The following is a 22,865-nucleotide window of genomic DNA, read 5'->3' as shown; positions in this document are numbered from 1 at the left end:
ACTCGATAAGGAACTTTGAGGCTTAAATTCTCTGTAAAAATAAGGAACTCCAGGCTCAGAGCAAAGTTAAGGTTCCTTATAAAAAAAAAGGTGTAATTCAATTGGATCAGGATGAATAAAATTTAAGATTTCACACAGTCTTTTCTATTTTGAAACGTACAATACAGATTACTAAACCGAGTAGAAAATTCTTCGGCAAAAAATATTCGCTGGTCAAAAAAAATTCGTTGGTGAAAAAAGTGGCAACACTTACCAAAAGAACTTTTTGGCGACGAATAACTTTTGCCAACGAATTGTTGCTTTTTAGAAGAGGTTTAAGAATGGAAAAATACCAATAATTCAGCACTTATCTAATTTCCTTTGGTTCCTGTAACCCTTTGCCTTAAGTGGTAAAAACCCCAAAATTTAGTGCTAAAGTTTTTAAACAAATTAATGTTGAGAGTAATTAAAACTCATTTCTTAAAAAAACATTCCTCAGCAAAAATTTAATTACAGGTAAAAAGTAATCGTCGACTATAAAAATTCGTCGATGAAAATTCCGACACTTTCTACCGACAAGAAGGTATGTTGACTCTAAGGGATACGCTTCAAGAGTATCGATAAGCAAGAAAACATTGTCTTGAAAAAAATGGCATTTTATCGCATTTGACCCATAAAAATATCAAATAACATTAAATCCTTCAATTTTCAATATTTCCTTTACTGAGAGCAAGGGATTATTTTATATCTAAAATCATAAAATTATAAAAGAAAATAAATTACACCTAATTATTAGCAATTAGAAGAATGAACAATAACAATGCATAGATGCTGAATAAATTTTTGCCTCGATCCTCCGTCCAATATATTTTACTCAATTATCGATGTCAGGGATTCTCGTAAAAACGCGCCGTTTTAACAAATGTAACCTAATTTTGCCTAATTTTTACAGTTCTATGCTGTTAAACCTAGCTCAGACATATGTCTTACAGTTTTATGCTTTGCCTCCGTCTGATGTGAAAGGCGGAGAAAAATGAATTGAAAGTTGGCAATTTTAAATCGTTGCTTGAAAAAGGGTTGAAAAAAGTTATCGCTTTGACGTCAAAGAAAGACAATTATGTTGGCATTAAAAAGATTAACGAAATTCCAAAAATGGTTTTACAGTTGACTCTTGCTAATTCGAACTTCCAGATGAGATGGAGTTTTTATAAGATACTTTAATAATTGGTCATTTGAAGTGATAAAAATGACGCATTCTTTAGAAAAAGTAACAAAATTGTTTTATTACTGCTACTGCTTAACGACCAACCAAATCAAATAAGAGCTTGTAAAAACTCCATCTCGTCCCGGACAATCTTATTTGTTCTAATTAGAGAGAAACATTCGAAATATAGAAAGTATTTCGAGTGGGTTTCTCTTTGACAGGTAAGTTCGAATTATAGGAAGATTCGAATAATGAAGTTCGAATAAGCGAGTGGTGCAGTATAGCGTCATATTACAAAACATTGGTAGACGAATATGTAAAAATAATTGCAAAAACCGCATTCAAAGATTTAAAATTATCTATCTAATGAAATAAATAAAACCCTATCTATAAAACACCCGTGTCACAGACCCGCTACCCCACTTGGCTCCGGTGGAAAAAATATACCATATTTTCAGCCCCACTTGAAAATTGACTTTGATTTCATCCAAAAAATTGCACTCCAAAACCACCTACACTCGATTTTTTAACTTGAGACAATATAATTTCTATCCCCATTGGGATTTCGATAAAAATTGTATCCCCACTGTGGGTAGAATTTACACCAGGGCTGTCAGACAGGCGGGTGTTATAAAAAGACTAATTGAAGCAAGTGTATAGAAAACAGTGCTATCATGACTTCCAACAAAACCAGTGCTTCATCTTTGCCTAGTCGTCAGAAACCAAACAACTGCTACAATTAAAAGACCAGGAAAACCATAGAAAACAAGTGCTAAAACAGCTGCAACTAAGAAAATAGGTTCTATAACGTTCCCTTGTATATTGACATCATTAATTCCAAACCCCCTCAGCCTGTTATTTATTTCTGTGAGCGGAGAGGGTTGTTGTTGTTGTTGTTGTTGTTGTTGACGGTTAGGTTGTGCCTGGTTGCCTTGGTTACCGGCACGTTGCCAAGCGTTTGGGAAAGGCTGATTATTTCGTTGTTGTTGCTGTGTGAAACGCTGAGCTCTTGGATCGTCATCTGGAACAATTTCACCATTTATAATCTTAACCATTTTTATTCTAGTTTTGTTATCTTTTATACTTTTTGTATTACTGAAATAATAAAGAAAGAACATGTACGAACCATCTTGAGAATCACTGGGCTATTCCATAGAATTTTCATACAGGGGGTGGACGAACCTTTTCAAGTGAAAACAAATTTCTTGGAAAAGTGTAGATACCCCCTGGAAAATTGCAAAATTTTCAAAAGAACCTTTGGAAAAAATTATTTTCATGTCTTTAAGTGAGGGTGAACGAACTAAAATCAATTGTTCACCCCTGCAAATTCAAGAATAACCTCTTTAGACCCCCTGCAAATTCTTCTCGGATTACCCCCCCCCATGTTCCCCCCTGTATGGTCATAAAATGGAATGGCTCAATTACATGATATTCCGTGCTAATTTGGCATGGAAATCGATGTAGAAAAAAGAGATTATTTTTTTCTTGATAATGAGAAAAAAGCACCCTAGATATTGAAAAACACTCAATTATCAATAGAATCTAAATGAAGTCTGTCTCAAAAGCATGTGGATATTTAACATTTTTAACAAATTATCAGCACACAATCTATACACCGTTGGAAAGATATTGTAAAGGAGAATAACCTTATAGATTAAAAACTTTGAAAAAGTAAAAAATTGAGGAAGAAAAGTGAAGATGAATAAATTAAATATTTTTTTCTTATGTTTCAATATACTTTTAAGACAGATTTTAATTCAATTCTTCAAGAAAACAGATACCAAGCAATCAACCCAACCCCTAATTATCTTCCCTTTTTATAATTGGCAGCAGAATATCTGAACATACTTAATAAGTACAGACAAAAGCCATTTCACGGTCAAAACAGATCACGGGTAATCAACACCTCTGTACTCTGCTAAAGACTCTCTGTCAGTCTAGACGATCCTATCGTCTACACAAGATCACTAAAAAAGGGAATAGTTTAGGAGGCGTGATAAATTCGGGCGGAGTAAGCAGTGGCTACTTTTTTTCCCGTAAACCGCCCTGACGCCCTGACTATGCGCTTACATATTTTCCCGCGGTTACTGTTAAACTAACTAACTACTCTTAAACGGACGATAGCATCGTCTATGTCAGTCAAGCATTTTGGACCAATGGAGAGCCATTAAGGGGGCGCAGTTAGTTCTAATTACCCATGATTCATTTCGACCGTAAAATGGCCTATTGCCAAAAAATCCACAATGTTCATAAAAGAAAACAATAAAATGCAATAAAAAGGGAATTAAAACTTTCAATTAATATGTCATTATCGCATCAATCTGTAGTCATTGTCGTTATCTCATTATATAAAGTGAAAGTTTAAAGTGAAAATGTGCATTAAAAAATATACTGTACAATTACTACTAATATTTTTATCATTTTCAAAAATAAACCTTTAGTATAATCTAATCTAATAATTTTTAAATTATCAAAAATATGTCAATCATTATTCAGCATTATCCCTAAAAATAACCTTTAAAAAAACATAAAACAAGACAATTTAAAAGTTTCAAATAGTTTAAGTACAAGCAAATCAATGTGTCATGCTATTAATTAATTCTCTAAAAGGCAATTTAGTGAGTGAGTGAATGAACTGGTCCTTTAATAAGAAAATATATGAGTTAAAATATTCTTTAATAACAATTATGGACATGACACCTTTAAAGTGCTCTACTGATAAGGTGTCAAGTACCATCGGAGTCAACCATATAGTACATAAGCAAATACTTTGCAAATATCAGTAAATTATTTGACACCCTCCCCTTATTGTTCAAAGAGAACAATACAAATGACTCCTTTCAAACAATACCTACCCTTTTCTACCCTTTACCCTCAATCACTGCGTATGTACTGCATGTTTTTTTATAAGCATACAAAAATTCGAGAACAGGCTCAGAGATGCTTATACCCCAAGCAAAATGTTAGGGAAATTCCAAGAATCCCTTAAATCCCAGCCAAAAACAGTCAAAATCGGAAAAATACTTTTTCGTGGCTCAAGGTAATGCTTATCATATGCTGAAAATTTTGCCATATCTGAGGCTAGATATGCTTATAAGTGCAATGCTTATAAAAAACATGTATATATGGATAACCTTAATAATACATAGGTTTTATTACTAGGTTCTTAGATATGTCTTTATTCTACTGAATCCTGCTGGATCTTAAGAAAACGTCGGATCTATTCACGATAAGTGTGCACTCTTTTTTCTTTTACCTATAACTTTTGAAGGAATTCTTTAATCTTTATAAATTTGGTATCATTGGAAAGATATTAGTGAGTGGAACAATTTAAAATAAAAAAATCTTTAAAAAAATTCTAAAAATGAAGATGAAAATGAAGAAGAAAAAAATGAAGATCTTGTAGAAAAGTGCTATAACTATCATTTTCACTGAGGTGAATCCTTGATCATCGAACGTCACTGTAAAAAGAATTCTCAAAAATAATCATTCAGTCAAAAGATATCAAACAAAGTTATAAGCTTATTGACGTCTAAAAACGCTGTTTTCTGCAGTTTCTTGCTGTTTTTTGGGGTCAATCACTTATTAACTTTGTATCATGACTTTATATTTAATAAATATTTTAATGAAATTTCTTCACAGTGATGATCTCCTAAGATCAAAGAATCTCTCCAGTGAAAATAAAAGTTATAGCACTTTCTCTACAAGATCTTCTTTTTTTTCTTCTTCATTTTTATCTTCACTTTTAGAATTTTTTAAAGATTTTTTTATTTCAAATTGTTCCACTCACTAATATCTTTCCAATGATACCAAATTTATAAAGATTGAAGAATTCCTTCAAAAGTTATAGGTAAAAGAAAAAAGAGTGCACACTTATCGTGAATAGACTTTAGTGGATAATTACTACGTATCAGCCATTGAAAATAAAAACGACCCTCAGTCCGTTTATGAATATTCCAATTTATAAAATGGGTGTTCGTTATTCTGCACTCTTGTTTTGATAATGATTGCAAGTATATGATTTTATGAAACTGTCCTTACTGTTTCCTACTTTAGAGTTGCAGGAAATATGCATTTGCCTTCTTTGAGTAAAAACAATATCCTACAAAAGCTAGCATCCTACTTGCAAAAACATCAGAAATTTGAATGCAATTGAATCAAAATTTGAATGAAAATGACGTGTACTAGTATGTACTGTGTAGTAAAACTTATGAAGCTGATAAGAAGAATCCTCCTTCTAATATAGATAAAGGTTTTATCTCATAATTTCTAATATTTATACTTTGGTGTGAACTTCATTAGATCTTTCCAGTGTTGTTTAACACAAAAATCCAAATGTATATCCAACGCTCTTTGACTATGAAATAAATTGCCACAACAACAGCATTGGAAACCATGTATATCTTGATTACCCTCTAACATATCCATAACAAAAGGCAAACTATGAATCAATGCTGAATTTTTCTTCCCATTAACAGCCTGCAGAATACAATCCTCAAAATTTTTCAGTATTCGTCTATACCGCTTTTTACGTAGAATTAACATGACATTGTTATTGTTTTGATTTTGAACAGCAAATAAATCATATCTGGATTGAAACTTTTCCATCATCGTCTGCAACGCATCTAGAACCTCCATCTGTTCTTTTTGAGATTCAAATTTTTCAAAATGCTTATTTTTTCCAGTTATTCCTGGTTGTTGAAAACCAATCTTCTGCTCGTCAGCAGGAGGTGTATTATTTTCCTGTAACAACATCATAGTTTTAACATCCTCCATTTTCAAAGTTAAATCCTCTAAATCATCTCGAGTTAGATCTTCATCTTCAGCACAAAATGAACTTGAAACTAAATGTGGGTACACATTGTCGAAAAGTATGTAGTCAGAAACGTTTGTTGTTTTTTCTTGTTCTTCTTCTTCTTCCTCTTCTTTTTGATTTTCATTTTCCTCAGTTTCTAGTTCCTCATTTGACTTTACATTCAAATTCTCAAGTACTTCTGCATCTTCTAAGGTATTTGATAAATTCATCTTAGGAGCACTTTTTAGATTAGTATTTGAACAGTCTTTCAATTTCCCTGATAATGCTTTTTTAATATCGGATTTCTTTTTAGCAGTTTTTAAAAATTTGATCAATCTTTGCCAGAATAAATCTCTCAAATCTTCTGCTGTCCAATCTAGCATCTTTTGTTTGCTAAACAGCTCTGGAACATTACATTCCGACAAATAAATACACAAAATACCTTTATTATCCAGCAGTCCAGTAATCGATTTATCCTCTTTGCTCTTTATTAACTTAGTGAAATAGCTCCATTCAGATGCTTTTTTGCAATAGTTTTTTGAGAAAACTAACACACAGGATGAACACTTTTCTACAAACAATTTGCGGTTTTCAATCAGTGATAGGTCAGAATCAAAATCTCTTGATCGTAAACAAACTGACAAATTACTGCTCTCTTCAAGTTCCTCAACCAAATTTTCATGAATCCATTGAGAGTCTTCTTCAGCGTATGAGACATAAACATCAAATGCCATTGTTATTTTGTTAATTTCTTAAAAAACGACTGCATAAAATAACTGGAATTTAATTTAAGATTCCTAATCAAAAGTGAGATCTTTGGTGCAATTCATATAATCTCAAGTTGTGAGTTGTGATATTGTAATATTGCTATAAATTTAAGAGCATGTAAAGAAATTTGGCTAAAAAGTCTCTATGGACCAACTAACCAACTTTTTTAATTAAGCTTCGATGACACGAATCATATACAATACAGTCAATTTGGCCTGGCCCTTCAACAGAACAAAAATTTCTTGGCAGGTATTGTTCAGGAACCCCTGCGCTGCAGCCCTGAAAGGCTGAAAAATTATGTTATTGAATTGAATTTTGGAAAGATGTTACAATGATGCTATATACCTGAGGGACACTTAGTCAAAACAGGTATGTGCGAACCATAAGGGTACCAAAAAATCACCCAAAATTTTGACAAAAGGGTCTCAAAATGTCAAAAAAATTTCTCTCCAAAATTTCTTTGATTTTTGGCTCAGACGTATACCCGTCCTCTCGCGAACCTACACTACTAACCCAATCACCATTCCTCACTATTCCTCAACATTCCTCAGCGTTCCTCGAACGTTCCTCAGGAATGGATATTTCAAAACTTTGTTTTAGCATTCCTCATCTATTCCTGGAACGTTCCTCATGAATTGACATTTCTGACGCTATTTTTAAGCGTTCCTCACTCGTTCCTCAGGAATGGACATTTCGGACGTAATTTTTACGCGTTCCTCACTCGTTCCTCAAACGTTCCTGAATTGACATTTCTGAGGCTATTTTTAAGCGTTCCCCACTCATTCTTCAAAATGTTCCTCAGTAATGGACATATTCATATGCAAAGTGTTCCTCCCAATTGGAAGGTTGATTGCTTCATTTTTTTGCTTTAGCAGACATAGAAGAAAATCTATTTTCAACAAGCGAATTAACCCCATCTTCATTTTTTCTGTCTGGTATTTTGGTACTGTAAGTTGGTCTAATGCCAACTTCTAATTTCGATATATACCCTTCTTTACAGATAGGAATAATAGGAAGATAGGAATTGCTAATGGAAACTATTTCCCCAAGCTTAGGATCAGATTTGAAAGACCTTCATGACCATTCCTATCTTTAAAGGAGGGTGTCGAAATTAGAAGAAGGATGTCAACATTAGACCAACTTACGGTCTCAACAAATTCTTATTCTTTTAAGAAGAAGCAGCCAGAAATCTAAAAATTGACCAAAAATTGACCAAAAATTGCAAAAAGTTGGCTATATCAGAATTTTTGCATTTTGGCGCTTTTGCTTTGGATTGTTAAGGGAACTAATGGATTTTTATAGATTGGGCTATATACTGTACATGTAAAGATCAGGCTTACCAGAACAAATTACATTCCGCTGTTGGTCCACTGATTGATTGAAATATTTATATCCCAAATATCTTTGTATCATAAACTGCAGTAAAACTATTTGCAAAAAGGACCTGCACAATCCATTATATGAGTCTGATATATCTTAGTAAATTAAGAGATCATAGTATACTCCATGGTCTTAGTATGCTTTGGTTAAACCAGGCTGTAAGCTTTTTTAAGGACACAAAAAAATCAAAAATTTGATTTGACAGTGTCCTTCAGTAATTTTTGGTATTTACTGTACCTATTAAAATTCTGTGTTACGATAACTGTTTATTTTGCAAGGCACTTCCAAATATTGCTTGTGGCACTGAGTTTTCTTTTCCTTATTTGATCAGTTTTGACATAGCTATATACATGTTAAAAAAAAGAATTTAGCTCAAATCAGCAATACAACCTTCCAAATATTTCTAGATCTAAAGAAGGGCGTCAGAATTACATGAGGTCCACATTATTAGACTATCTTATGGTACAAGGGGTCAGAGGGGGTAACTAACCACTCTCCTTTTTGCTTTAACAGATGTCTAAGTGGGGAAGACTGCGAAAAATGCATTCCATTGGGCTCTTCGAGAAAAAAATTGATATATATATATCATATATCATAAATCTCGTTTCTTTTCTAGTTTCAATAAGTTCTGGGTTGTACAAAATTCTTCGCCTGTTATTGGACATCTTAACAGAATCAATGCCAAGAAAAAAGCAAAACGAATTTCGACATTCGATTTTGCAACACTGTACACAACCCTTCCACACGATCTTCTCATTGAAATTTTAACCAAAATTATTAACTTTGTGTTTGATTTAGGTTGTAGAAATAAACTTGGTTTTTCAAATACTTCAGCATACTGGACTACAAAAGGGAAGGATGATAGGTTCTTTACTAGTACTTCACTGTCTGAGTGTGTGTCCTTTCTGATAAAAAATTGCTTTTTCAAAGTTGGCAATTCTATCCTTAAACAGTGCATTGGAATTCCCATGGGAATAGATCCTGCTCCTTTTTGGGCAAATCTGTTTTTGTACCATTTTGAATCTGAGTATGTCAAAGGTCTCATTTCTGCTAGTTCGCCTAGTGCCTATAACTTCCACTCTGTAGGTAGATTTATTGATGATTTGTGTGCCTTAAATGACAGAGATGAGTTTCATAATTGCTACAAACAGATTTACCCTAAAGAATTAGATCTCAAAGTTGAGCACCATGGAAACCATGCATCGTTTTTAGATTTAGATATCACCGTTGAAAACAATATTTTTAGATATAAACTTTTTGATAAGAGAGATGCCTTTCCCTTCTTCATCGTAAGGATGCCACATGCCGACAGTAACATCCCATCGTGCATTTTTTATGGATCAGTCTTTTCAGAAATTTTACGGATAGCACGTAGCACACTCATGTTTGAAGATCTGACTCCTAGAGTCACTGAGCTTTTCATTCGAATGCGAAACCAGGGTGCTTCAAACGCTTTCTTGAAGAAGCAAGTTGTCAAATGTTTTTCCAGGTTTCCTGACTGTTTTATGAAGTATGGGAAAACCGTCGAAGAATTTTTACATATTTTCAAATTGTGAAATTGAAATTGTTTCTTGTGTATTGTATGTGTGTTTGTTTGTTTGTTTTTTTTCTTGTTTTTTCTTGTTTTGTTTTTTTTCTGTCTAAAGAATTAGCATTAGCATCGGAGGTATTCATTTCCTACTTTTCTTTGCCCTGTGCAGTCCTCCCGTCGCGGCACGCCGAACCGGGTTGTCGGCCAACTTACGATTCTATTCTTTTCAGTTTTTGTGTGATTTTTTCTATTTTTATGTAAGATTGTGTTTGTTACAAATGTTTGTTTCACCTGTAGTGTACGTGGGATAGTTGGTACAGTGTGTCTTTCTGCCCTTTTGTACTGTATTTTGTTGTAGTGTCTGTTTGTTGTCTGTTATTTATTTGGAAGCTGCTGGTCAGTTCCTTTTTCTACTATGTTTTCCGAAGGCGACTGAGTGTGGGCCCTTAAACACGTGGAAAGTCACTATGCCAGTCACAAGTCTGGGACTTCGGGTTTTGTTTTGTTTATGTATCCTTTTTTTTTTTTTTTTTTTTTTTTTTTTTTTTTTTTTTTTTTTTTTTGATGTGTTTGCTTTTGTATTTGTCCCCATTTTGTATGTATTTTGATGAACTTACGGAAGTGTGTTTATCAAAAAAGTTTTTTGCAATTCATTGTTTCTCCACTATTACTTTTCTTCTATCTTTATTTGGATTAGGTTTTTCTTTCACATACCACTATTTAAATTCCCTTTAACTTTTTGCTAAATTACCCTCTGTTTCGGAATGATTAAAAAATAAAAATTACCAAAAAAATCGTAAATTCACACAATTAACAAAAATATTCTTAACTTTTTTCGTTTTTATCAGTTTGAGTTATTTATATATCAATACTTTTCTTTTTCTAAAATGACAGATATTACATATCTTCACTATATATATTATATATAAGGAATTTTCAGATAAAAAAAGCACTCAGAAATCCAGTCTATTTTTCAAAGTGCTTTGGAAATTTGACTAATTTTTTATTTGAACCCTTGGAAATTCCACATAATTTGTCAAAATATTGAAAAAAGTATATCAGAAATTCCAGATTTTTCCACCAAAAATTGAAAATCCAGGAGTATCAATTGCTTTTGTAGGTATTGGAAATCCAGGAATTTCAAAAAAAACATTTTGCCTCGTTGGAATTCCGCTGCCGTCCACCCGCCCTCTGCCTGTAACAGACTTTAATTGGAAGAGCCCATTAATAAAATTACCAAAAAATTCTGATATTCGTGAAAATTGATCTACTTTTAATTCCTTAAATTTTCACATTCTTTTGTGGACACAGTTAGCCATCAAACCCTTATACTTTTTTCAGTGCCACATGGTATAAGGTAATTGATATTGATAGATGGTTTGTCAATAAGTAATAGTTTATCGGACAGTAGTTGTGAGAGTACAATTATGAGAAATATTTTACGAGTTCCGAGATTTTTCCGTACAAAAAAAAATCAGGAACGAGTGAAATATTTTCATATTGTACGAGCAAAGATCTGATAACTGGTTTATCGGTGACCAAAAAGAATGCACTTTTTGTGTGTGTTGGAAAAAAGCGCAGCAGGGCACTTTTGTAGCAAAGTGACGTTAGATTGCTACTACCGCTACAATGCAACAACATCTTTTCGTCAATTTATATTTTTATATGTAAAATACAAGATATATTGTACTCTTTTTAACCAATCAGATTGCTGGTATTTTTTGGATCGCCGATAACAATCCAATCGATAGCTCATCATCACCACAATATCAATAGGATATTAACTGTATAATGGGCCATTCCAGAACTTGTCTGCAACAGGGGGCGGACGACACAGGATTTCCGAGGGCAAAAGTTTTCACCAAAATTTGAAATTTCCAAGGCGAGAGAAGAAAATGTATGAATTTCCAAGGCAATTGAATTAAAAAAGGCAAAAAAGAGTGGAATTTCCGATGCATTTTGCAAAAGTACATGGATTTTTATCGGAATTTCCGACCACCACTGGAAAAGAAAAAACTTTGCATTTTATTTTCTTTTTTCCGAAATTGTTTAAAAGCAAATGGCCAGTGCGTTAAACCCGATCGGCATCTTGGGGGTAACAAAAATTTTCTGGAATGGCCCAATATTTAATGCAAATAAAGATACAAGAAGATACTCACAGCACTATAAGACTAATCTGACAGTCTTATCTCCCTTCAAACATATTAGCAGCACAGACTGACAGATATCTTATGTAAAATAAAAATGGGTGATATATATCTTACTTTCTTTGGTCAGCGTCAGAAAACGTCTGGTTTTGATGAATAATTTGTTTATTTCGGACCATAGTGTAAACAGTTACTTTTAAACCAATCGCAATCAGCCAATCAGGGAATGTAAGACTACGGCGCTCGCTGCGCTATCGCTGCGCTAAAAGAATGTCTTTGGGGAGATTTTGTTTTGGGGAGTTGCCTTAAAAATCCTACAAGATTTTTTATTATACAGAATGCATATAAAAGTAACGATGTAGATTAAAGGTTCGCCATCTTATATATAATATATAAACTCTTTATATACATCCAAAAAGGACAAAGGAATTCAGGTAGGAAAAAGGGACAGAGCTACACACCATTTTTTTTTTTAAATGCCATCTGCACAATCTATCTTTTATTTTCAGTTTTAAGGTTTGGTTTGTAGCAGCCATTTTAAGCCATTAGCCTACTAACTATCCAGTGCAGGATAGGATTCCCCAGGCAAGCTTGCACCAAAATAATGTCAAAATCTGCTCAGCAAGCTTTTTTTAGTCCATGCCAACGACCCTGCTGCCGATGCGATGCCCCACCCCCAGACTCCGAGGATTTTCTTGTTGCTTATCTGGGGGTTTTAACATTTTGAGACTTACACCCCAGACTGAATGTGCAGCCCGCGCGACATACCTAAACGATTATTATAAGGTATTACATAATTTTTAATGTGCAACTTAAATGATTTTAAATATAAATATTATGGCATTCTCGAAAACGTCACCGTCACCTCTGTTCTTTTGTTTTTAGTGGCTTAGCATGGGTTGCTCGCATGCAGCAGGGTGCCTGCCCATAGTTACAGTACAGGAGTTTGTGCAAAAAGCCAAACATCCCAAATCCCCCCATGCCATTATTTCAATTTGAACCAAATGAAAAAGAGAACTGTTCAATGTTTAGTTTATCAGTCTGGGAAATCCTCTCAATTGCACGCTTATGTTCTGAGGCCGTAAGCGCGCAATTGCACAGTTATCAAAATGGCAGAATTTTTATCGAAATTGTTCTGAAACGGGCGGTAAGCGTTAAGCAAGATTGACGGGTGGTACGGCTTTTGCGGTAAGCGTGCAATTGCACGCTTTAAAATTTCCTATATTTTTGACACGCAATTCCTTCCGAAAGCTCTGTTGAATTTCAAAAGCCTAGGGCAGTTTTACTCAAAATTTATCGTAGAAGAAGATTCCGTAAAAATGGATTGCCCGTTAAATCATGCCTTCGCCCGAATTAGAGAATTCTGAACCCCTTGAAATCCCTAAGCAATTCCAACCGGGGCGGGAGCGGGCGTAAATTATAACCATGCAATTGTGCGCTTACGCCCTCGGAACATAAGCGTGCAATTGAGAGGATTTCCCAGACTGTTTATCACACCAATTCTTCAAAATAAAAATCTTTATGATTGTAAAGAAAAGGGCTTCATAAAATACACCAATCTCGTCGGTAGAGATTTGATTAATGGTCCCATAAATGAGCGTCAAAGCAATCAGTAGAAGAAACCATTTAATTTTAGTTGCAGATTTTCATATTAATATACTTCTCATGGGGAATGCTTGTCAATGTGCTGTGTCAATTAATGTCAGCATTGTATAAGGAGTCCCCCAACGGTTTGCATGAATAGCCATTCTCACTTGCATATGAATAATGCATGAAATTTTTTAATTAATATTTCTGACTGCGTGAATTGAAGGTTCACTGGGGGGTCTTGTATATTGTAAAGTCAAGGGAATTTAAAGAAGTATAAACAAGTCGTTCTTGATCCTCTATACTCTAGTCTAGTCTAAGGTCCCATGCACCTTTCCTGTAATTTGTAAAACTAATGCGTGCACGCATTATTTTGCTGCTCTCCACCGATTGGTCTCTGGAGGTAAACAAACCTGTTTTTGCCTGCGTTCCCTTAGAGAAAGTTGGTTTTTTGAGCTTATTTTAGGTTCTGTCAAACAAAATCCCCCCAAATTTTAGTATGTTCAATCTATCCATGATATTATACCACCCTGAAAATATTTTGCCAAAAGAAGATCACTGTCAAAAGTTAGAGGCTCAAATCCCAAATTTTTTCAAAATCTAATAAAAGGAGGGAGCCGAAATTGAACCTCAAAAAAACCCTAACTAAGGTAATTTTAAACTATAAACAGACTATTTAGAGCAATTCAGCTTGTGGGTGGCGTGGGTGGCTATGGGTTTATTCGGGACCTTCAAGTAAGAGTTTTATTCTTAGCTGACAGACAATAGTATTTTTGACTCTTTAACTTTGTTTTTACATTTTTTCTAAAGAAATAAAAAAACACTATGAAAAACGAAGTTTACCAACCAACAGCCACAGATACACTGACTGGAGATGAGGAAGGCACTAATCAGCAAGGTAAGATAATGATTTTTACTAGCAGACTATTCAATGAAAGCTAAACTGTTTTTCTAAGAATATCAGTTTAGAAGCCGACTCATTGTTGAAAAGTCCCTTCAAATAAAAATAATTTATTTACAAATGGCAATGTCCCTTTTTAATCTTTGGAATTGAATTTCACTGTGTAAATTACTAGGAAAACTTACATTTTTCTTATATATAAGCATCACTTTTATAGGAAACAAATAAATTAATTTATTTCTAAGTGGTTGGAATCAGCTTACTGATTTTCAGATATATTTTTGTTTTAATTTCTTTCGCCTACTGTATTACTGCCTGATAGGGATCAAAAATTGTTTTATTTCTGTACTCTTAGGTTCCAAATAAACGCCCCCTCCCCAGTTTGTTAATTCCAACCCCCCTCCTGGACCTTATTGGGATCCACCGTTTATTTTAATTTTAAGGACATTTTCAGATGTGAAAGAGAAGGCCCCTTATTCTACTCTAAATAGCCTGATTTTAGCCTATATTTATACCTTATTATTGGTTTCTCAGAAGTACAATTGCCAACCCTCCCGGCAATTACATGTGTTTTTTTTGTAAGCATACAAAAATCCGAAAGCTGGCTCGGAATGCTTAGATCGAGAGATTTACAAAGCTGAAAAATGCATTGAGGGATGCTTATAATATCCTAAGCAAAATTTTAGAGAATTTCGAAAATCCGTAAAATTCCAGTCAAAAAGAAACAAATTCTGAGTATGAAGGCTCAAGGTAATGTTTAGCATATGCTTAAATTTTTGCCATATCTGAGCCTAGATATGCTTATAAGCGCAATGCTTATAAAGAAAAAAACATGTAGGTCCCTCCTGTTTATTAAAATCTCGAAAATTTTCCAACCCCTCTCCCCGTTGCCAATTTTTATTCGAACCCCCCCCCCCCCCCGTTTATTTGGAACCTAAGAGTATCCAGGAGAGTATCTGTATTGATAAAATCAATTTGTTGTCACTTTCTAAATTTCAGTTCGTTTTGGTGGATTTTCCAGTTTACCCTTCCTATGGAAAGCAGTTATCGCTGGACTTATTTTGTTGAGTTTCATTCTATTGATAGTTGTTATTGTGGTTTCAAGCAAATCATGTCCTGAATGTAATTGTATGGCTACAACTGCCTCGACACTTTTAAAGACAACACAAGTAGCCAACAATACTGCGTCTTGATCAGAAAGATTTTTGTTTAGTGTAATATTTTGGTTATGGTGGTGGTTTTTCATTTGATTTCTTGGAAGTGCACCTTTTGTTTGTAAATGGCAGGGGCAGGTCAAACAGTCAAACTGCAATTTTAAGGGGAAAATAACCCTTAACGCATTGCCTTTTCCCATATCTTTAGCAAGAAAAGTACATAACCTTCATTTTCCAAGGGGGAGTCATTAAAACCACCCATTCAAGTACTATTACGAATTTCCTCTGCAGCACAGTGCCGACATTGACTACCCCTGCATTTAAGAATCAAAATGGTATGCTTATTTCTGGGTTAAATACTTTTATTTTAAGTTTGAATCTGTACCATTAGAAAATTAGGTTTGCGAAGGACTTTGGCTATGGTTTTTTATGGTTTATAGTGCTGTATTCACGAGAACTTCTAGTTTTTACTTTTAGAATCTCTTATTTACTGCTAATATACCTTTTCGACCGTAGTTGCGCGGTCAGGTGCGTGCCACTTTATTATTTAATTATACCCCTAATCTCGATCTAATCCTTTTTTGACACCTTTTTCTATTGTCTAGAGGTGTGTAAAAAAGACTGGGACGGTTTTAGGGTGGTAAAACAGACAAAAAAATTCCTGCGCGGCAATTGGCGGCTACGGTTAGAAAGGTGTATTTAATAAAGGATAAATGAATTAACAACATTTGAATATTTAAAACCTTATTTTAAACTTTCTGGTGTTTAATGTAGATTATATATACTTTAGGGTTTTTATGTTTGCTATTTATATGACTTTTGTTATGAGCATTTTATCTTTGATGTGTCATTTTGAATGACTGTTTTTTATTTTATTTTGTTTTTACCTGGTATTGGTCACCAAGTCACCAAGTTAAAAATTAAACTTAAATCTTTCTCAATTATAGGCTGCAGTTGAGACAAAAAATGCTATAACTTTTTATATAATTTGAATTGAATAGTGGCTTTAAGCTTGTTAAAAAGATATTCAAGAGTAGAATAGTACCAAATAGCAATGAATAAATAAAATTGACAAAATGACCTATTTAGGAACTGTGCTGTATGTAATCTTAAAATAAATGTGAAAAAATTATTGAAAAATATTTATTCAATCAATAAATATAGCCATCGACAAAACAAAAAGGAGCCAATTTTAAAGTCAACCGCACAGAAGTTTTGCTATCTTTTTTTTCTGAATGAATATTTTTTGAGATTTTTTTTTCACAGTGATTTAACCCTCTAAGATTGAGAATTTTCTCATATGAAAATGAAGATCAATTCTACAAGAAGTTGATTTTTTTCAATTCTCATCTTCATTTTCTAATTTTTCAAAAATCTCTTCTATTTTATAATATTCCACTCCTGATAATCTTTTCAACAAGCGCAAAACCACCATTTCATGCGAATTCTATCAAAAGTTACAGCCTCGTTTGTCTCCGCTGCAGATTTTATCTTTGTTTTGAAATTACAAAAAGAAAATGAAGTGTTTTACAATATTTTATTTTATTTAATTGTGTGCCTTAATTCATTTGAATTAGACTTTTTGTTGATTCGATTTTCTAACACATTTATACCACCTATTGGGAGTATTTTTAGCATTGCATGATAAAATAGTTTTTCTTTGTATTTGATAATGAACTTTTAGGTATGTAGTTTTATTTGTATAAAATTTAATCTTTATAATTGCGATTGTATTTTACTTTTTGAATTGATATTTAATTTACTACAATTAATAATGCTTTAAATTTATATCAAATTTCCTTATTGTTTGGTGTGAATAGAGCCTAAGTTTGCAACGTTGTTAAATCAGTAAGCTATCTAATTTAATTATTGCTTGGTATGAATAGAGCCTAAGTTTGCAACGTTGTTAAATCAGTAAGCTATCCAATTTAATTATTGCTTGGTGTGAATAGAGCCTAAGTTTGCAACGTTGTTAAATCAGTAAGCTTTTCAATTAAACTAATCATGAAAACACTGGTGTAAATGAAATTTGCTTTTTCGAATATATGGATTGCTATATCATAATAATAGACACAATAATAGATCTTTTTGAAATATTTTTATATTTTCTAAATAAAAAGATAAAAGAAGTAAGTACAGTTGTGTCCTCAAGAAATATTGGATATTAGTTCGCAATTTGAAGTTTAGTTGAAATTGAAACTTAAATTATCAAGGGCTATGCTATTAATTATTGAAAAATAATATTAGTAATAATTTTTTGTTCCATTTATATAATACAAAGTATGTTCAATATTTTTAAATTTCAGTTGAAAAAAAAATATCAACACATTCGACAAAAATGTCGGCAATTCTCAGCGAAATTGAAACTACCATCTTGAGGACACGAGAAATCATGAATATTGAACTGCATATTGCAAACAAAATTTGGGGCTTTGTCGCCGCATGATGGATCTTTTTGTTGTTGTTGTCGAATAATATCGTTCGTGTTAACATTCATGTAACCATATTCTAAAAATATTAAGGTAAAAAATTTTTATCAGGCGAGGCCAATTTAATTTGTTGTTTTAGGGGTCAAGCTACCCAAAAAAGAGGGTCGGTCGATCGGCGAAAAAGATAAAATAAAAGTAGATTTTCACCTACTAAATCTTGACAAAAATGCGAAATAGAAAATAAAATTTCGAATTCATGGATAAAATGAAAAACTGGAAATAAAATTCTCAAAACCTTGAAAAAACTACCAAAATTTTAAAATTTGGGAGTCTGTAAAGCAATGAAAATAGAAATGGTAGTACAAAATCGATTTTATTTTTATTTTTATTTTGATATTTAGAATTTCAGGGATGGTTGGGCCCGTATATCAACTAATCAAATTGGTCTCGCCTTACACTAGCAGATCAGACAGCATTCAATTTGAATGTTAAGTCAATGTGTATCAATGATGTTCATATGACCTTTATTACCATACACGGGCTGTATCAATGATCAATAATATTGATAAAATAAATCAAAAAATGATTTTCAATAATTCATCATAATGTAAATAAGATTGAAAGTAAACAAAAGAATAATTAACAGTGCCTATGCCTACAAGTTCCTGTAAGGCCCGAATGGCTAAATAGAGTACTTTAAACTTTTCCAAACAAGCAAAAGTGAATATCTCAAAAAATATTGTTGCTATTGTTTTCGGAAATCCGCAAAGCTTCTTATTGGTCAACTGCTAAAATTATATTGTAATGTCACCACGGCAAACTCTTCAGTCAAAGCACTCCATCTAGTCTTTCGGGCTTTACTGAAATTTGTGCCCATGTCTTAATCTGAAAATTATAGTGACAAAGGAAGCGCAGCCATTTTTTGCACCAGCGAGAGAAAATAAATTTTGATTGTTACCCCCTAATTTGCATTAAAACGGCCACTTTTCAGGATGATTTGCCCAAAAATGAAGTCATTTAAAGTATAAAATCGTGATACTTTTGAAAATGACTTTTTATTTGAAAAAAAAGTGAGGGGCCATTGCTTTGCTGCACCCTTGATAGCGTAGGGCGCTGATTATTTGAAAGTGAACGAAAACGTATTGTTATTGACCATATTCGAATGTTACTTTTTGAGTCCTACCTTGAGGAAGCCCATTCATCAGTGTTTCTAGAAACGAAATTAACCCGAGTAAGATTCTACCATTTAAGATGCAAACGATAGATATTACACTCTTTAAAAGAACATCGCCCTCAATCTTGATCAAATCCTAAGAACAACAATCCTGTCCTCAGAAACTTCAGAAACTGCCTGTTCTAGAGCCCGCGCAAAGCCTTAAACTGTTCCTAAAATGGTCTTTAATATTTGACACCGAAGCATTGGGCTTTTCCAGAAAAAAATTGAATATGGGGGTGGAGGATATAAAATTTTTCAGTGATTTAACCGGACAAAGTGACTTTTGCCCCCGCGGACAACGGGTTTTACCTCCGACAAGCATCAGTTGACCCCCCGGACAACCCAAATTACCCCTGGACAGAGAAAATTTACCTACCGGACAAGGCATGTACGGACATTTTCTGGAAGAGCCAATTGTGCTCTTATATTCTCATATGAAAAAGAAATGTGTTATGAAAATTCTTACCATCTTCGTATGTAGGCTTTGCCAATGCCGATCCTGAAATTCCAAAGCAAATGAAGAGTATATATATTTTTCTGATATTCATTAGGCCTCTAGTATTCCAAAATTTAGTTTTCAACTACCTTTAACCGGTATTTTTAAATGTCGCAAAAATCTTTTGAGATCGCTGACTCGCGAAAATAATTCCACGCGAAACCTTTAAAATCAGATTTTGGGAATAAGAAATTAGCAATTTTTAACGAAAATTGATGCTTTTACGGCCATCACTAAATGGCTATTTATTGATTCGGAATATTGAACCCATAACCCAAAATTTTCGAATCGCTGCCTGTAATAAATTCATCAAATTATATCATTTAATTGGCTCACGAAATAGAATCTAGCGAATATTTATCCGATCTTTGCAGTTCTGTTTGTACGAGATTTACTCTCTCATAAAACATATCTAAAACGAAGATACTTCGGCGGTATAGAAGTTTGGTGGATATGCCAAACAAAACCCGCCAAAATAAGCTTTTTTTTCAATCAAAGAAATCTCATACGTCAAATTTAAATCCAGCCAAATTCAATTTTTTTATACCATCCGCCTAATTAAATTCCCTCTGAAAGAACTTTGACCTAACAAATCAAAATCCCGCCAAGATTGTTTCCTTTAATATGGCATAAAATTTATATCAATGTTTTCCTTACCGTAAATTACTGTTAAGGCAACAATAACGAACAAAAATTTCATCATTTTTTCTGAATCTTGTGCGTAAAAAGCGATGCAACTTCTTGTGATGTTTGAGTCAAATGTTTCTTCAACTAGGCTTGTCGTGTTCTTTTTCAACAATGAAAAATCTTTTCTAAAGTCTCTCAAGTTTATGTCGTTTATTTACAAGCCAATTTGTCAAAACAATGTATTTTCTAAGCTATTTATTTTTCATTTTCATTTCTACACGTTTATTTTTAAAAGAACATCCAAAAATTTTGAAGCCTTCGGATGCTCTCAACTTTTTTAGTTTTAAGCCTAAAAATGTTCTTAATTTCACCATTTTGAGAGTATTTTGATCCATTTCTCTAAAAACTTGGGTGCTTTTGAGTCCCTGGAGCCTTAAAATGTTTTTAACTTGTTGTTAAAATCTTGGCCATCGAAGCCTTATGTTCTTATATATTATGTTCTTACAATAAAAACCGTGCATTTTCTTTTGCTTGAGTCTTTCTTTTGTTTTTCAATAGATCACTATGTGGTTAAAACCCTTGGCAAACTTTTTTCATAAAAACAAAAAAATGCTTGCAAAAATCATCCAAAATGAGGACGATCTTTCAATGTCCATCTAACGTTTTAAAGGGGACGTTGTCTTGACTTTTTATGTCGTTTGATATAATATTGTGAAATTTGATTTTAAAATTCTTCTGTGTTAGCGAAATTTAAACTGAAAATTCTGTAGATTATTTTTAACTTTATTCGATAAGTGGTATTTATTCATCAGGCAAATACATGTTGAGCGCGGTTTTTAATAAAAAGAAGTCGGAACGTCATTACCATGCAAATAAGCTTCTTTGATATTGCTTTTTAGTTTTTAGATTTTGCAAGAATACCATATTGCCGACCCGATAATTTCATACCGTGAGTATCACAGCTGGAATAAATATTTTCTCTTTGAAAACTTGGCAATTTCAAGCACCTGAAAATAATCGCGCAATGGTTGGTCACTAAAGGCGGTAAAAAACTGCAGGTCACGTGTATGCCACGTCTGTGATATTTTTTATACGGGTCAAATATATTGTGGAAGGCAAATTATAATACTTCCTTGGATAATATATTTAAGAGTTGCCACCTACTCTCGGGTACTTAATAGCCGGGGGGGCGCTAATTAATTTTTCGAAAATTTTCCACCCAGTACATTCTTATTCCAACCCCCCCCCTCGCTTATCAAATTTTGAGATTTTTTCCAACCCCCCCCCTCCCTGCTTATTCCAAACCCCCAGCTATTAGGTATTCGAGAGCAGAGAATTATTCTATCATTTTACCGAGCCTTTCAAAAGATTTGTCAAAAATTCCGTCGTATTTACTATAGTCCCTTGTGATGCGCAGTTCTGTAATTTTTGTGCAGTTCTGTAACTTTTGCACAGTTTTGTAATTTAAAAAAAAATTAAACAAATTTTCCTTCGAAATAAATCCTAGACAACGAACCTAAAATCGTAACATTGCAAAATCTTAAACTATAAATTAAAGGTTTTTGTTTTTAAGTAAAAGGGATATCGTTTGCTTACTTATCACTTTTAATTAATAAACACGCTTTTTCACATTGGATTGACACGGATGTGGAGCAAGATTGGTCAAAAAAAGGAAAAGAAAAACTTTTTTTGCTTATATTAGCATAATATAACAATAGGCAGTCACTGTCCTGATATGAAATATGTGTCTGATATGAAATATGTGTCTGATATGAAACGGGAAATTAGTAAAAATAAAACCTTTAATGATTACACTGATTTATCAGCGTATCAAACGGATATGTTGTAAAGGTGTTTAATCGAGTTAATCCGAGGTGTAAGTTTTAAAATAAAGCATAATTATTTTTTAACAGTCTTTTTGGAAAATTACTTTCCTCTTTCAAAAGTTAACGAGTTATTTGACGATTGAGAATATTTCAAATTTCCGAGTTATTACGACGTTTTGTCTTTTTTCGTTTAACTATTTAATCGATGAACAAAAATTATCGATTTAGAAGATTCTAGTTGCTAGGAAGCAACGTGAGCAAACAAGTCCAAAAAATCTCAAAATAAATCCTTTTTTCGCAAAAACTTGGAACAACTCGGATTAACTCATAATCACAAGAATTTTAGAGTCAATATCAGTTTCAGCACTTTTTAAGAGAATGAATGACCATTTTGCAATGTGTCTATGCGTTTTAAGCGGCCACTCCAAATAATATCAAAATTACGAGTTAAAAAAGTTGTAACTCGGCATTACTTTTTTTAGCTTAACTATTTAATCAACCATGGAGGTATAAAGAAAAACAGGAGATGTATGTTATTAAAACGATTAAAAAAGTATCTCATGTATCGTGCATATTTTATGCGCTCCATTGGTGAAATCTTATTGGCTTATTTAAGTGATAGAAATTAGATGGGACGAGATTCATTGTTTCTTACATCAGTGTAAGAAAATATTTGGACTCAAAAAAGGCATATAAATTGGGAATCCTTCATGAAATGACAAGATTTTCGATCAATGTTTTCTACAAAGTGAAATCTACAGTATAGACCTTTTCATAAATTACGTCACGAACATCACTTGCCTCGTATTCAAACAATTTCCATAG

The 22,865-nt window shown here is 33.2% G+C and overlaps 1 protein-coding gene and 1 long non-coding RNA gene across 2 annotated transcripts; one reads left to right on the top strand and one right to left on the bottom strand.

Moving 5' to 3' along the window:
* Positions 1-1,881: 1,881 nt before the first annotated feature.
* LOC136802280 (protein FAM241B-like) lies at positions 1,882-2,238 on the bottom strand. Its single transcript, XM_067059024.1, has one exon. It carries the CDS (start codon positions 2,236-2,238, stop codon positions 1,882-1,884), a length of 357 nt encoding a protein of 118 aa, XP_066915125.1.
* An 11,915-nt stretch (positions 2,239-14,153) lies between these two features.
* Positions 14,154-17,234, top strand: LOC136797741 (uncharacterized). Its single transcript, XR_010845298.1, has 2 exons — positions 14,154-14,289; positions 15,292-17,234. It is a non-coding gene; the product is annotated as an uncharacterized lncRNA (long non-coding RNA).
* Positions 17,235-22,865: the final 5,631 nt, after the last annotated feature.

The sequence above is a fragment of the Clytia hemisphaerica genome, unplaced genomic scaffold (genome assembly GCF_902728285.1).
Source record: "Clytia hemisphaerica strain Z4C2 unplaced genomic scaffold, Clytia hemisphaerica genome assembly, whole genome shotgun sequence".
Classification (NCBI taxonomy): Eukaryota; Metazoa; Cnidaria; class Hydrozoa; order Leptothecata; family Clytiidae; genus Clytia; species Clytia hemisphaerica.
The sequence above is the reverse complement of the archived record's forward strand: the minus strand, read 5'-3'. Positions and strand labels throughout refer to the sequence as shown.